General features: G+C 56.6%; 1 protein-coding gene across 1 annotated transcript in view; it reads left to right on the top strand.

The window, feature by feature from the left end:
• Positions 1-1,456: 1,456 nt before the first annotated feature.
• FANCA (FA complementation group A) overlaps positions 1,457-15,398 on the top strand; it is a 32,104-nt gene continuing 18,162 nt past the window's right edge. The window contains exons 1-13 of the mRNA XM_044428098.1: positions 1,457-1,577; positions 4,431-4,595; positions 5,009-5,118; positions 5,888-5,972; positions 6,428-6,561; positions 7,185-7,280; positions 8,304-8,377; positions 8,931-9,082; positions 9,421-9,503; positions 10,353-10,386; positions 12,478-12,544; positions 13,961-14,073; positions 15,086-15,162. Coding sequence (XP_044284033.1) covers positions 1,457-1,577; positions 4,431-4,595; positions 5,009-5,118; positions 5,888-5,972; positions 6,428-6,561; positions 7,185-7,280; positions 8,304-8,377; positions 8,931-9,082; positions 9,421-9,503; positions 10,353-10,386; positions 12,478-12,544; positions 13,961-14,073; positions 15,086-15,162 — 1,311 coding nt within the window. The remainder of the gene's footprint in view (positions 1,578-4,430; positions 4,596-5,008; positions 5,119-5,887; positions 5,973-6,427; positions 6,562-7,184; positions 7,281-8,303; positions 8,378-8,930; positions 9,083-9,420; positions 9,504-10,352; positions 10,387-12,477; positions 12,545-13,960; positions 14,074-15,085; positions 15,163-15,398) is intronic.

The following is a 15,398-nucleotide window of genomic DNA, read 5'->3' as shown; positions in this document are numbered from 1 at the left end:
GCGGGGGAGGGCCGGGCCGGGCCGAGCCGGGCTGGCCGCCGCCGCCGCGCCGCTTCGTCATCCGCGCCCGGCGCAGCCTATGCGGAGCGGCCGGGAGGCGGGGACGCGGCGGAGCGGTGCGCAGCCCTTGGCCCGCGGTCCGGCGGCCCGCCCCCTTTGCGGCGCCCGCGCTGGGGGCAGGCCGGGCGGAGGCTTCCCAACGGGGCGCTCTGGGGGCTGCCTTCCGCCCCTCTGGGCAGGCAGGAAAAGTCCCCGCTGGCATCTCCCCGCACCCACCGCAAGGACGCGGCCCGGGAAAGCCTGGCGGGGGGGCCCTGCCCCTTGAGCCGCGAGGGGCTCGGCACCCGGTGGCGGCCCTGCCCTGCCCAGGCGAGGCCTCCCTCCACCAGCAGAGGGGGCCAGCGGGAAGGGGCGTCCCGGTGAGGAGGGGGGAGAAGAGCCGCACCACCCAGCCCAGCCGGGCGAGAAAAACTGGCCGGTCCCCCCCCAGCTCAGGCGCGGCACCCGAGTGGAACTCCAGTGGCAGCGCTTCGGTCCACAAAAGCACGCGAGGCTTTTGGGCGCCTAGGGAGCAATTTGGGAAGTGACGATACATGCAAGGAGTTCTGTTGTGGATCCACAGATGCACACAGACTTCTGTATTCCAAAGAGAAGGCTTATGTGCGTGCAGGGACCTGAAGGGTCTCTCTCACCCAGAGAGCTGATTTGGCTGCCCGACAACGCTTTCCCTAGCCGCACAATTTACCTTCTCTCAGAGGAAAAGATTCACTTAATTGAGAGATCTCAGACATTTCTGCAAGCAGCTGGATTTCAACACCAGGGCCTGGTTCTGAAACACAGAAGAGAGTCTACTTAAAAAGGCTACTGCACAGCTATAAAAATATGCACACACATCCTAGAAACAGGCTGTTATGCATCTATTGATAATGGAAAGATACTTCACCTTCAGAAAACTTGCAAAATTTATTTTGTTGTTTTTTTTAATATTTGAGCCAGCTCTAGAGTCATAGATCCTGCCTTCTTTCCTTTAGAAAAGGGCTCCTTGGCACTGAACTTCCAACATCAAGGCTCAGGTCTGAAAATACGGAAGATGGAGCAGAAAGTGTGCGTGGCGGATCCACACCAAAAGCGTGGCGATTCTGAATGAGCAGATGGAACGCGTGGCTCCAACGCGCGGCATTGCCAGCTTCGGGGGCACTGAAATGAACTCGTGTGGACCCAGCAGCTGCATCTGGGCCGGGGCAAGGACCCCACTCCCCACGCACACCGCCAGCTGCAGGGCCTGTGGCAGGGCCGCCTTCAGCGGGCTTCCTCCCTCAGCGAGAGGCCCTCTGTGGCCACCCGGCCACCCTTGCGCCTGCCTCCTCCTCCCCCAGGCTGGCCCTTGCTCGCCTGAGCACCTGCCTTCCCCGCCGGTCTCCGTGGCGGGGGGGGGGCAGAGAGCAAGCAGGCCGCAATGGGGATGGGGGAGCCAGTCCAGGGGCTCCTGGCTTGGCCCTCCACCTCTCCAGGAAGGCTTACCCCTGATGCTGACCCTGCCCAGTTCAGCGGCTCGGACCTGGGCCAGGTGTGTGAGAGTGAGAGAGAACGCCCATTGGTCAGATGCTCCATTTGCTGTGTGTTCAGGCTGGTCTACTGCAACAACGGCCTGCTGTGCCCATGGAATGCGATCGCATGACACCGAGGTGCCGAAAGGAGCAGTGGCAAACAGTGCTGTGTGCACACAATCCTATACGCAAACATCCCTGCCCTTTTGCAGCTTTGAGGAGGTATTCCTTTTTTTTTAAAGCTCAAGAGCACAAGTGCTCATGTCGCCTTTTCAAAGAAGAACAGGGCAGCCTTTTCCAACTTGGTGTCCCCCAGACGTTTCCGCTCCCATCAGGACCAATCTTACGTGCGAGGCAAATATTAAAAATCCAACATACTATTGAAAGGGTGTTCTAATTAGCCTCTCCTAGCAAGATTTCAGATGGTTAAAATGCTGCCTAACTTAAAAGACAGCATGAAAACACTCAACAGATAAGAAATACGAAGGTGAACTTGGAAGTCTCGCACAGCAACAGTTTTCTGTCCAGAGGCAACTAGCGGATCACCCAGGTCTGGCTGGAAGCACAGGCCTGCCTTGAAAAGAGAATATCCCAAGGCAGAGAAGACCTGGTGTCACACGGAGCAGCACAAACCCTCATCTTGCGCTCACATACCTAAAAATGGTTCCGTTAAAACTGTCACACAAAGACACTCCGATCCAACTCGTCTCTGCCGCGCTTGCCGCTTGTGCGCCTTATCACAAGGGAGCCAGCGACTTCCAGGTGGGGCAGGGAGGGGTCACGCATGGGCCAACCACACTCAGCTGGTCCCCACCGTGTTTAAAGGGCCAAGCAGCCCCTGCAACCGTGGGTGTAGCTACGCCCGGAGGCGCAAGGACAGGACCACGGAGTACCAGGGCTGGAAGCGGCCAAGGCGGCCCCGGGCCCACCCTGCGGCTCACTGCTGGGATGAACCCCTCCATCCCAGCTAGACAGGCGGTGCAACCTGTCCTCCCAGGGGTGCTTTTCCTTTCCTGCCCTTTTGCAGCAGGAAGGATTCCCGGCCTGGGGCTTTCCTGATGCTTCAGGCGGCAAGGCTCGGACTCCCGGCCAACCTCAGCGCCCGGTGGTTCCTCATACGGGCAAATAAACCAGCCTTTCTGGCTTCCGTGTAAGCAAAAGTTTATTGGGTCCACCTTCCCCTGTGGCCATGTTGGCTGAGGCTGATGGGAGTTGTAGTCTCCCAAATGGGCAAGGCCGCCCTCTGCGAATCCTGATCTGCCTCGGGCTAAGAGTCCTCTTTGCTTTCCCACAGTGCCTTCCCAGGCAGGCCGCTGCCTGTTCCTCTTCCGCCCATCCAGGATATACCTCACCTGCTCCACCAGTATTTGCTTTTCTCCGATATCTACGGGCCTTATCGGCTCCTCCCACCTTTGACATAATTGCTTTGGCAACATGTGCAAAAGTGAGGTGGTATCTCCCCCCCACCCACAATGAGTCAGGCTCATGGATTCGAGAACACTCCCTGGAGCTTCCTTCCTCATTCCTTTCAAATGAGCATGGCTGATCCTCTGAGCATAGGCAGAATGCAGCTGCGGAAGGCCTCTCTCTGCTGACAAGCACCACCAGCCAGCGGCCATATTGCAGGGTGCAGCACTCGCCAAATCAGGAGTTGCACTTTTGCCTATGCTCAGAGGCTTTCTTTGCAAAGGGCACGCGCTCAGGAGGCGATGGTGATCGAGGCTCCGGACTGGCATCCCCAGAAAGTGTGGCCAAGTCTTTCACAGAGGACTGTCCTTTGGAGGACCAGATTAAAGGAACTGGAAAAACAGTGGCTTCTGACTCACTCACTTATATTTACATCCTGCCTTTTCCATTCAAGGCACCCTTGGCAGCTCCTAGAATTCTCTTCCTCCTCTTGGTGTTCACCTCACAACAGCCCTGCAGGGTAGGTTGGTCTGAGAGTGACTGGCCAAGTCACCCAGTTGGCTCCATGACCGAGTGGGGACTAGAACATATGGAATACCTCCCAAAACATTTCTTTTCAGCACCAGGCGAAAACCGTTTTATTCTCCCATTATTGTAACGTTTAGTTGGTTTTAATTGTGATTTTATTGTGAATTGCTGGATCCTGTGCCATTTTTATCTGTGCTTGTTGTAAACCTGTCCCAAGAAACTAGTAATAGGACGGTCTATAAAAGCATTAAATAAACAAACAAACAAACCGGCCTCAGGCCCAGCCCTGCGTTTTTTTATTAGATCGACTGCTGCACCGCAGTGGCTCTAAAAGTGTGTGAAGTGTGGCTGTTGCAAAGCACCGTGTGCGGCTGCGAGCTGCGTTCCCCTTCCGCCCTTTCCCCCCTTGGCGACGCGCTTCCCCGGTGGTCCCTCGGCCTGCTCAGGGCGCCCCTCCGCCAGAGCCCCTGCGCCAGACGAGGGGCAGGGCCCCCGGGGGCTGCCCTGGCCGGGGCGACGCAAGGCGATCTCCCCCCAGGACGGCGACCAGCCCTGCCCGCCCCATCGCGCCCGCCTGCAGGGCCGCATGCGCAGGAGAGCGGCGCGGGCGAGCGAGCGCGGCCGCGGCGGAGCGCCTCGCCACCACAGAGATGGCGCCCGCCCGCCCTCTGCGCGTCCCCTCCCGCGCAGCCACTCCCAACATGGCCGCAGCGCCGCTGCCGGAAGAGGAAGGGGCCTGCCCAGCCGCTTCGCTCTCCTATTGGGCAGGGCGTTCGGCCGGCGACCAGTGGCAGTGCAGGGCGCGCGGCTTGCTTGCTTGCTTGCTTGCGGGTTCCCGGGCGGACCGGAGGCGGAGGGGCTCCGCGGGGGCCTCCGGCCGGGGGCGATGGCGGCCGCGGGGCGGGCGGACGGCGGCCGCGGCCGGGCTTTCTCCGCGCTCCTGGGTAGGCGGCGCCTCCGAGGCGGCCTCCCTGGGTCTCCCCAGAGGCCCTCGTTGCAAGGGGCGCTCTGCTCACTCGGTGGAGCGAGCTGCATTCTGTGCATGGTCAGAGGATCTCTGGCAGGGATGGAGGGTGTTCTTCTGTCCGTGTCCAGAGACCCTCTTGACAAGAGGTGCGGGTTTCGCTCTGTGGGAAGATTTGCACTCTGTGCATGCTCAGACCTTCTGTTTAGAAGGGGTGTAATGTTCCTGCTATGGGGAGGGAGCTGCATTTAACGTATCCTTATGGGCGCCCTTTTCAAGGGGTGCGACACTTGCCCAATAGAAAAGAGTCTGCACTCTGCGGATTCTCAGGAGCTCTTTTTACAAGGATCCAGTTCATCCAATGGGAAAGGTGCTGTGCTCTCTGTGTGCTGAGAAGCCCTCTTTATAAGGGGTGCAATGCTCGTCCAATGGGGAATATGCAATTCTTAGCATGTACTCAGAGAAATAAGAATAACCAAACTTGCTCTAATTACAAATATTGTTGTAAAAGTGTACGGTTTGGTTTCCCAAGCTGATATATTTGTGTGTCATTTCTTTCTAGAAGGAAGAGCCAAGAAACAAGCATGCAAAAATAAAAATTTGCAGCAGCTGCAGGAAGCAGCTCTGCGTATTCTGAGTTGCCATCAGAACCTGGGTGACCTCTTCCTGGAGGTGAGGGGGCAGCTTTGCCTCGTAGCAGCTGCAGGCTGAGTTTGCATTTCGGGTTTAAACTGTGGTCTTATATTACTAAAGATAAATATGTCGGGCAGTATTCATTGTTGCTTCTAGTCAGAGTAGACCCACTGAAATTAATGGGACAAACCAGACTAATGTTAGATACTGCCTATAGAATATTTCTGTTAGAAAGAGGATCCTATTTTGATAGGGAGCGCTTGAGAGTACAATCCAAAGTCTGCTTACTCAGAAGTAAGTTACATTAATCCAATGGGCTGTGTTCGGATTTCTGCCTTTATTTTCAATTTCAGCTCAGTTCTACAGTATTTCAGTTCTACTGTCTATTACATTTTCTTTAATAGCCAGAGAACTTTTGAGCTGTGTGCGCTCACATGTGTAGCGTGGCCTTCCCCAGTCAGGCACCTGCTGATGTGTTGGACTATTGATTCCAGTCATCGCCATGTAGCTTGGTTGTTGGCTGGGCTGCCTGAGGTTAGGAGCACAGTGAGAAACAAAACATGCATAGACTTCCAGGTATTGCTCCCGTGTAACACCTTCCTTGTACATCATCTTTCCCTGTGAAGTTGAAGAGATACTCGAATGAAAAAGAAAGTATCCTGATTTGCCCAGGCAGCTAACGGTTCGCGGTGCCGGTCACGCCCAGCGTTCTCAGGCTTGTCGAAACGTCGCTTCTGGGCCAGGCTGACCAGCCGCTTGCTGCATGTGTTGCAAACACCAGATTATCATCTTTTTCTGTTTTCCACAGGTGGGGAGTTCGCGATGTGAACCAGAAAGTTACAGTAATTCAGGCACGCTTGGCAGCGAAGCTTCAGGGCCAGAACTGCTTGTGGGTGGGTGAAAAGAAACCTTGTTTGCTACAGTCAGTGGCTGAAATTGCATTGGCTTATTGAGCAAGAGACTGGCATGGATAAAGATGGGCTGGCTGGAATGACTGCAGCAGCAGCTGTTCCCCAGAGTTTTGCAGCAATGATGCTTCCTCTGTGTTGTATCCAGTGCAGGTTCTACTTAGAGTAGAACAGCTGGAATGAATGGGAATTAATTAGATGGCATTGTCTGCAACCCATTGCAGACAACTCTGTCCTTGGAACTCTCGCTGGAGACACTAGGAATTGAACCAGGGGAGTTCCACCAGCTAGACATGTCCTTGACTTGCTCCTTCTGGATGAAATTCTGGGCTGTGTTTTTACCACAGTGGATCAAGGAAGGACAAGCAGCCGGCCCCCTTGCCTCCATCCTGCACTCACAACCCACTTTATTTTGCATGTTCCTCTCTCTCCTGTTCTAGTGTCGGCCTTGCGGGACCAGGCCTCCTTGCTGGGCATGCCTATAGGAATCTTAGCAGCCAAAACTGCTGCCAGCAACCTTGAGAAGATCTCTGCGGACTCGGGACAAGTTGCACTGCTAAATGCTGAGCAGAGAGTAAGGGAAAAGCTGTTGTCTTTCTGTGTGGCAAGACTGGGAGAAAAGTGTGCTGTGCACAACTTTTCCTCTAAACGAGCCTTCGGTGACAACGAGGCACAGCTCAGAGGGAGGGTCCACCAACAGGATTTGGGCTCTGGGGCACGCCAGTCGTTTCCCCTGTGACCTGGCTGTGACAACTGCTTTGTCTGCCCTCTGTTTACTCTAGAGGAGGCTGTGGGTTGTTTCTGTGGCCTGCTGATGCTGAGCCACCCAGAGGCCTTTAGTGACCGGCTGGCATAGAAGCAGAATTAATGATAAGAAGCACATGCTGGCCGCTCCTGTTTTGCACTAAGCGGGTGTGCTGGATGTGATGGAAAGAGCGACCGGATCCGTCACGTCCTAACCGTGTGGCAGCTTTCTTTTCGTAATGCAGGCTTGCCTCATGAGGGCCTAGCCCAGCCTAAAAATACCACAACTTTTTAATGAAATTATTCCTTCTGGGTCTTCCCAAAAGGACCTTCATTGCAGTTTTGTACAGATCTAAAGAATTCAGCGACAGATTCTTTAGAAGGCAGACCACTGGCTGACTATATTGAATCAAGTCACAGCTTTTTTTTGGGGGGGGGGTGCTTCAATTGCAGAACAAGCTGTCCTGCTTACTCCAGACCTTGAAAGATCTATTAACACGCAATGCTTTCTGCCGTTTGCTGTTTGCTCAAGAAATATGGAAAATGCAGGTAAGAGGGTGAGGTCTACAAGAAAGCTTACTTAAACACGCTTCCTTCTGATTAATAACAAAGAAGCGGTACGGTGGAATACAGTGTGCCTTGGAATTCAGGTTGGGGCCCAGAAAGAGTCTCAACAGAACATTTGTTGGGCTTGGCCGGGTACAGGAAGCAGATTAAACTGTTGCAGAGAAATGCTGGATTCTTCTTGTAAAGTCTGAAAATGTCTTTAAGTGGAAATACGTGACAACCCCTTAAGTGAAGACCTGTGAATCTTTTGGGACTGGGCGACCTCTGCGGGACCGCCCGCCTGGCTGCCGGCCTACTCAGCAAGAGCAGCCAGAGAAGCCCTTGGAAGATGCCACACTTTGGGCGCGTGGAAAGGGCCTTCCTCGTTTTGCGACAAGGCTTTCCGTATTCGGAAAGGAGGCCGCGCCACCCTTTTAAATGTCCGCATTCTTCCTTTATTTTGGCTTTTAAATTGTTTCTGTTTTCCATGCCAAAGCTCCCTGGTTGGTTTACATTTGTTCATTAGTTGTTTGAATATAAACAGTTTTTATGCTTTGTGTAAATAGACAGCATGGAAACACGTGTATCTTTAATTTTAAATGAACAACAAGAAGAAAACTCTGAGACCTGGTTATTTTTATAACTCTTTTTGCCTTCCTAAGGCCGTTTTTATATTTTGCAGCGCTGCTTTTTTCCGCACCTCTATTGCAAGCTGCTTTGGCCGGCTGCGGAACAGTCGCGGAGAAAGACAGGCGATCCGTTCAGACAATCTAAGATGGTGGGCAGTCCCTCAGTGCCGCCAGTGCCACGTGGCACGCAGGCCGTGCCCCTCCGCTTGGGGGGCTCTTTGCGCTGGCTGGCTGGCTGGCTGGCTGAGACTGCCCTGGGGCACGGCATGCGCCCCCTGCAGGATGCAAGTGCCTGCGTTGTCCCAGGCTCTGTGGCCCGCGGCGGCGTCTTTCGGCTTTTGCCCAGGCCGTGCCTCCTGCCGGTCCTGCCGTCTTACTTCGGCTTTCCTTCCCGCAGAGCCCGCTCATTCTGGAAGTCGTGTGGCGGCTGCATAGAGAGGGCATCGTCGGCTTGGAGGAGCTGCTGGAGAGGTAAGCCAAGGGTTCCAGCTTCTGCCTCGGCCTGAGACGTGTCGGCATTTTGGCCACCGTCTGCGACAAGACTGTTTCCACTTGCAAAGCAGAGAGGCCTTGACAAGCACACGAGTGCTGTGCCACGCGGCGGTGGCCACGATCCTGGGCAGCTGCAGGTGCCGCTCCTGGAACCTGAGGAGGAGTTACGGGGGCAGCTGCAGGCAGCCGGGGTGTCTCAGCAGCAGGGCCAGACAGGACGGAATCCGCCCACCCAGCGATCCGCCGGAGTTCCCGAACCCGGTGCAGTCCAGGTCGTGCCCGGCCGCCGGCTGCATGAAGGCCGCTGCAGCCCAGCACACCGGGGCACCGGGTTGGGGAGGGCTCTCCTGGCAGCGACGGTCCGGTTCCCTCCACGGTCTGCTCTTGTTGTGGGCTGTGCCCCCATTGCCTCGGGTTTCACTACCAGGCCGAGGACAAGCAGTGCCAAACTCCGCGGGGTCCTTTCTCGGGGCAGATAGATGCCTTGCGAAATGTTGGGGAATGAGTGGACGATGCTGCTCTTTCCTCCCAGCGCCTCAGACGTGTCCGCGTTAGTGGACTGGCTGTGCAGCAGCCTTCGTCTCGTGTGCCACCAGGCAGAGAAGCCCTCCCTGGACGCGGAGCCCCCCCCGGACGCGGAGCCCCCCCCGGATGCGGAGCCCCTGGGCTGCAGGCTGCTTCAAGGCAAGCTCTGACCAAAAGCAGTGCGTTTTGTGGGCCCCGGCAGGTGTCGGCTTCTGTGGAGACCGGAACCGCAGAGTCGTAAGGTTGCCTGCCTCCTGCAGGCCTCGAGTTCCTCCCTTGTTGGAAGCCGTGTGCAGCGGCTCCCTGATGCGGCCGGTCCCCAGGCCGGCAAGCGCAGGGCCCGCCACATCTGCTTCCCGAGCCGCCTTTCTCGGCCAACGCTCTTCTGCCTTTGCAGTCGGCACTGCAGAAGTGGCTGAATCCCCAGTCAGGCTGGGCGAACCGGCGCACAGCGTGATCCAGGGGGTTCTGATGGGAGCTTTGTTCTTAATTTGTAGACAGTCTGGCCGTGCTGCTTCGGCACGGATTTCAGAACAGGCTCGAGCCGGGGAAGAAGCAGGAGCTGGAGAAGACGGCTGAGGTAAGAGCGGTCTGGCACGGCCCCTGCAGTGGCTCCTAGCGACACCCCGGGTGTCGCAGTGTCGGCATACGTGAGGCAGGCCGGAGCCTGCGCAGCCAGACACGGGCTCCGCCCCGTGTGGTCAGAGAGCAGGGAGGGCGCGCTGGAGGCCTGCCGGGGGCACCGCTGACCTCGCGGGGTCGCTGCTCCCACTCGTCCCCAGGCGATGCTGGGGGGCTCCCTTCCTCCAAGGCAGCGGCACCCGGGGCAGCTGACAGTGTGCCAGGCGGGTGCTTGATCGAGAAGGCACTGAACGGACCGCTGTCGAAGCGCATGAACCGGCTCGGAGCAGCACCTCGCCCAGCGAGCCCGCTTGCATGCCAGAGGCCGCTTGGAGGGTCTCTGGAGGGGCGGCGGGGAGGGACCCTGCCTGTGCCGCCCATCCTCCTGGAGGCGGCTGCCTCTGTCTGTGTGGGCGTCCTCTGGTGCTGGACCAGGACTGGGGAGGCTCCGGTGCCAGGCCTGAAGCTCCCCGGGTGGCTTTGGGCCAGTCACTGACTTGCAGCCTAGCCCGCCTTGCAGGGTTGTTGTGGGGATAAAATGGAGAAGAGAGAAAGCCTTGCTTGGCCCCGTGTTCTTCAAGGGTTTCCTACTCGCATCCTGTGTGACTTTCCCCTCCTCCTCCCGTTCCACAAGCGGCATCAGTGCTTTCTCTTCCCGTTTTTTAATTTAACGACCCTTCGCCCTCATTTTAATGAACTGGCAAATGCGTTTCTTTTTGAGCGGAGAATCGGCAGAGGAGGATTTCAGTTGCTCAGACAGATGTGCTGGAAAACTAATTACTGTATTTTGCATGTGCTGTTCTTGCAGATCTGCCGTGCCGTGCTCGAGAGGATGCTGGCGTGTAAGTGGGGCTGCGGGAGCAAATCGCGTGGGTCTGGAGCATAGCTGCGCTCCAGCAGAGCCGCTGCGCTCCTTCGCGGGGCGTTCGTGACGTGCCGCCGCGTGCGAGGGCTGTGATTAGGGTTCGGCTGCTGCTGCTGCTGCTGCGTGTGTCGGGGTGGGGACCGTTAACGGCAGAGCTGTAGTATAAAACCCGAACTGGCTTGGTCTGTATTCTGTAGTGACCGGGTGCCTTAAAGGAGGTGTTACTGGGTTTTTAATCTGCCATCACCGGGAGCCAATGAAAGGAAAATACACACCTCTCTGAACGGGAGGAGCGCAGCTAAACGTGCCCCCCGCCTCCCCCGCCACTGGCTAATTTTGCCACCCTCCGGTTGAGCCGTCTCTCGCGACGGTGTTGCGGTGGCCAGGTGGGTCTTGCCATCACGGGTTTCTTCTGGCCCACCATCAGAGACTGGGGCGTAAAACTTTGCTAAGCTTTATTCACCCACGGACACCGTTCTTTTTCCGAAGTTTATTCCTAAGTTTATTCGAGTGGGTGCCGACTGTAAACGGGATCTTGGGCAGCTTTGCAGCTTCGCAGCTGTGGATCATGGGCAAGCCAGCAGGTGGTGCGCAGTTCTTTGGGTGGCTAAAATGGATGAGGGTGGCATGTTTTCAGTATCTTTACATTCCAGGAAAAAGTAAGCAACTGTAAGGAAAGAGGTTCCTGTTGCTGTTATATTCCAGTAAACTTGTCTACCTTGTACTTAAATGGCACTGGGTTGGGTTTGTGTGCAGAGCCGAGCCACTCCTGGAATAAATTGCGCAGTGTGGTTTCTCCCTGAACAGCCCAAGGTAGTCCTGACAGACGCCTGGGCTTGCCATGGGCTGCCTCCCTGCTCCCCTCCCAGTGCTCCTCCGGTCTCTGGTTCACATCCCGGGGCCTTTGCAGCAGAACTTCCTCTGCCCTCATCTCGGCCCTCTTCTTCCTCTGATATTCCCCTCCTCATTCCCTGGCTTTTATGCTTTTTGGTGGCTCTGGAAAGTGCAGTGAGGTCACGGTGTGTGCATGTACCCCATTACACTGGGCCAAAATGTGTGGCCTCGTCTGAGCAACGTCCTCCTGTGCTTCAATGGTCAAAGGGAGTAGAAGCAGAGTAGGCTAATCCTGCTAATTCTGTATACTTGCAAAAGACCAACAGAAGTAGAAATAGCAAAATGATAATGTTCGGGGACAATTTTTTAAAAGAAAGGGCAGTGCACCAGGGTTGGCTACTCCAGCGTGATGTCTGGCATTGGTGGAGCTGCAGCCCCTGGCAACACCGGGCGAAACGGAGGTGTGCCCGGGAAGGTGGCCCCAGCAGCCCTTCGGAGTGCAGAAAGCCCCTGGAATAAGTCATGTGCTGTCCAGGTGGCTTGTTGGGAAAAATAAACCGCCCTGTGGAAAATCGCAGGTGGTTGTGCTTTGGCAACTCATTCAGCAGCTGCACTCTCATTTTCCTCGAATGTGTCGGGTGAAATGCCTGCAGTGTATAGCAATGAAAAATTAACAGGATACTTTTAGCTTTTTTTTTTACTAAATACAAATAAAACGAGCGTGCTGAATTAGATAACTCTATAGACAAATTTCTGAAGCTTTCTGAAAATATTTGCAGTGCACATATCCCTGATTTGTGTAGGAACAGCTGCTGCAGAACCCACGGCGTTGGCTGCTCCCTCCTTTTCAGTGGCGCTTGCCAAGGAAACCTCCCAGTGGATTGTGCCCCAATTCCTTCTGGAATGCCAATATTAGGGCAGGCCTTCAAAGCTAGAACTGCAGATGCCAGACGTTCTAAAAGTGGCTCAAGATCGGGGTTAATTGTTTCCTGTCCTCTGCCTCTTAAGAAAGTGTTCATCGGAGGGTTGGTGTTGCAGGAACTTTTATTTTTCCCTGGGGGGCTGGCTGGCGGGCTGGCTGGACGGTGCTGCTGACGTCATCGGGAGAGCTCCGGGCTGGGGAAGTGGCGTGCCTTCTGGTCACGTCGCGTGTCTCAGCTGGCTCCTTCCATGCTTGGGTGCCGTTCTGGCTTCCTTTGCCCGCTGAAGGTGCTCTGTTTTCCGGTCTCCCCAGGGGTGCTTGATGCTGCGGTGGAGGAGAAGCGGGAAGATGCTGCCACACTGAAGGCGGTGAAATGCTGGTAAGAATCCGCTCCACTGCAGAGGTTCCGCGTAGGTGGCTGGCTACGTGTAATTCGGAGGCCTGTGTGGCAACAAGGGGAGCATCCCTTGGCTATCCAAGCGGTTTCTTTCACGCACGGGTGCAAGAGGGCCAGAGACAGAGCAGTGGTTCTCCGGGGGACCGTGCTGCCTTCCCGGCTGCACCCCCTTCCCTCTTGTCACTTGGTTGTTTCCTGGATTTTGTGCACTTCCCCACCCACAAAGAGGCTGAAACACCTCCGGCGTCTCTCGCTTTCGGGCAGGAGGAGCCATAAGCTAAACCGACGCGCCCCCCCCCCCCCGCTCGCCCCTGGAGATCTCCTGCAATTGCATTTGGCCCGCGTGCCGAAAGGGGTTCGGCAGCCCTGGATAAAGGGGCAGTGTGTGCCGCCGCTGCTTCCTTCTTACCCCGAAGACAGAGGCACGCCACTGGTGGTATTGGTCCGGCATGTCCTTAAGGGTAGAAATTCGGCCTCCAGCAGCAGATCTGCGGATCCCAAATTACACCAATAGTACACTTTTACGTTCTTACTTATCGTGTTTACATCTTACCTTTTCCTTGCAACAAACCCCAAACAGCCAGAGAACCTTCCTCCGCATTTCATCCGTTTAATCTGGACAACAGCCCTGTGAGGTTGGCTGGGCTGAGAGCGAGGGACTGGCCCAAAGTCACCCCACGAGCTTCTTGGCCAAGAGGGGACCCGATCCCGGCCCTTCCGATTCCAGTGCTGTGCCACATGGACTCTCGCAGCCCCGGCCAGATGCTTACTCACGGCTGCGAAGAACATCGCGTGAAACTCTGGGAGTGCTCAAAAAGCACTTTTTCGGATTCATTCAAATGGCTTAAATTCGCTGTTTATTGGCGAACGAACAGCGCTATTCAGCGTTGATTTACAGGGCAGGAATCCTGGCTGGCACAAACGTCGTCTTAAATGCACGGTTAAGTGGTCTTAATGGAACACAGCTTGATCTTCCCGGCTGCTCTTCCACTGGAGCGGCCTTTGGATGCGAACCCTGGGCCTTCTATTTTTGACCCTAGCGGAGCTTTACAGCCATTATGGCTGTTCGATTTTCTTTAACCCTTGAGCCGCCTCCTGCCATCCCCGGCCTGTCTGGTTTGGGCAGGAGGATACATTCAGACCTCTTCCCGGGTGTCTGCTCTCTCTCTCTCTCAGCTGCATTTCTCAGCCGGGCTCTTTGCTTTAGCCCAATTCCTTGCCTTCAACAACGAAATCTCAACGTGCTTTCTCCCCCAGAAATGTAGCTGCGGTAAATGGCAAACATCTGCATGCATTCGGGCAGCTTTCCCGCTCATGCCAATTTGGTAAGAAAATAGGAGCCATGGGCGGCGATTCGTGAGGCGAGTCACCGTTCCTGCGTGCTTACCCACCCTGCAGGCTCTGCGTGTTCGGTTCGATGGCCGCCCATAGCACAGTTCCTCCCGACGCTCTGAAGCCGTTCCTCAGCCACACCTTGACCCAGGTTCTGACCTACGACCCCCAGTTGAAAGGTGGGACTCCGGTGGTGAGGGGCGACTCTGTGGTGCCAGCTGGGGCGCTTCCCAGGCTGCAGGGGGCTCAGTGGGGCCCGTGGGGGGGCTCTGGCTTCTCCCCGGAGTGCATGGAGCAGCGGCGGCCAGAGAGGCCCCTGCTTTGACCCCGTCCTTGGCGCAGCCTCCGCATCTCCACTGGGATTGAGCCGCATTCCGCTCGCCAGGCCGGCGTTCCGGGGTGCGGCGAGGACAGGGCCAAAAGGATCCGCCCACACTAGCCCCAAGCTCCTTGTGCGGGCCAAGAAGCGTCGGCGAGGCAGCTCGGCCTGTGAGGAGTGGGGGAAAGTTGTGCGGAAGCCCAGAAACCAGCGCAGGGCTGGTGGCTGGGAGGGCGCAGGGCCGTCTGGGGAGCCCGGGGGAGCGACCATCCTGCGTTCCCAGCCTGAGGCCTGAACAGCGGGGGAAAGGCCAGGCTGCGAAGGAGCCGGAAAAAGATGGCCGGCTGATAGCTGCGGGTCTGGAGGTGCCCAGCCGCCCTCCTCCGTCTCTCGCGGTGCCTTGGGACGCTTGTGGATGCATTTCGGCTGAATGCACCTGTGCACGGACTGGCGGAAGCTGCTCTTTCGCTAGCAGTGGCTAGCAGGACTGTGCAGGTGGGGCGGCTGGCTCTGAACAGCCAGGGGGGCCCACTTCCCCCCACAGGATGGTGGAATTTGGGGGCCCCGCGCGCCTGACTCCTGAGCCTCACTCTGCTGCGCCATGCAGTGAATGTGGCTTTTCGCCCCGGCGCCCTCCGTGCGTGTAGAGTGTGGGCACGGGGGCGCCTTCTCTGCGGCTCCGGGCCCGCCAGCGAGCGAGCGGCCGGGCCAGGCAGGAACTGGGGTTGTGGCTTGGGGAGCTGCTAGAAATAACTGAGTGACCTATTTTGTGACGCAAGGGAAGCACCGCCACGTTTGTTCTTCTTGCACTGTCCTGTGAAAATAACTCCCTCTCCCCCCACCCCCCACCCCCCCGTCTTCTCTGAACACAGTTTCTGATGCCATCAGTCTGCAGAGAGAATGGAGCTTTGCGAGAATCAGCTCGGTGCTCACCACTCTGTACCGCAAAGTATGTCCTCCTAGAGACCTGAACAGGAGTGCCCTGGCCTGGCCACCCACATAATTTTAATCCAGGTTTCTTTCGTCCGTGGTTATCCTGCGGCTTGTTGCTCTTTCTGGTGGACAGCTGAACGGGCTGTGGCTTATTTTCTCCGGCCTGGCTGGCTTGCTTCACTCCTCCTTTGCCCGCCCTCTCCCTGGGTCCCAACTGCCTTTAAGGCACTGCAGCGCTGGTATTTAGAGTCC

Source organism: Varanus komodoensis, unplaced genomic scaffold, assembly GCF_004798865.1.
Source record: "Varanus komodoensis strain SLA01 unplaced genomic scaffold, ASM479886v1 scaffold19, whole genome shotgun sequence".
NCBI classification, from domain to species: Eukaryota; Metazoa; Chordata; class Lepidosauria; order Squamata; family Varanidae; genus Varanus; species Varanus komodoensis.
The sequence above is the reverse complement of the archived record's forward strand: the minus strand, read 5'-3'. Positions and strand labels throughout refer to the sequence as shown.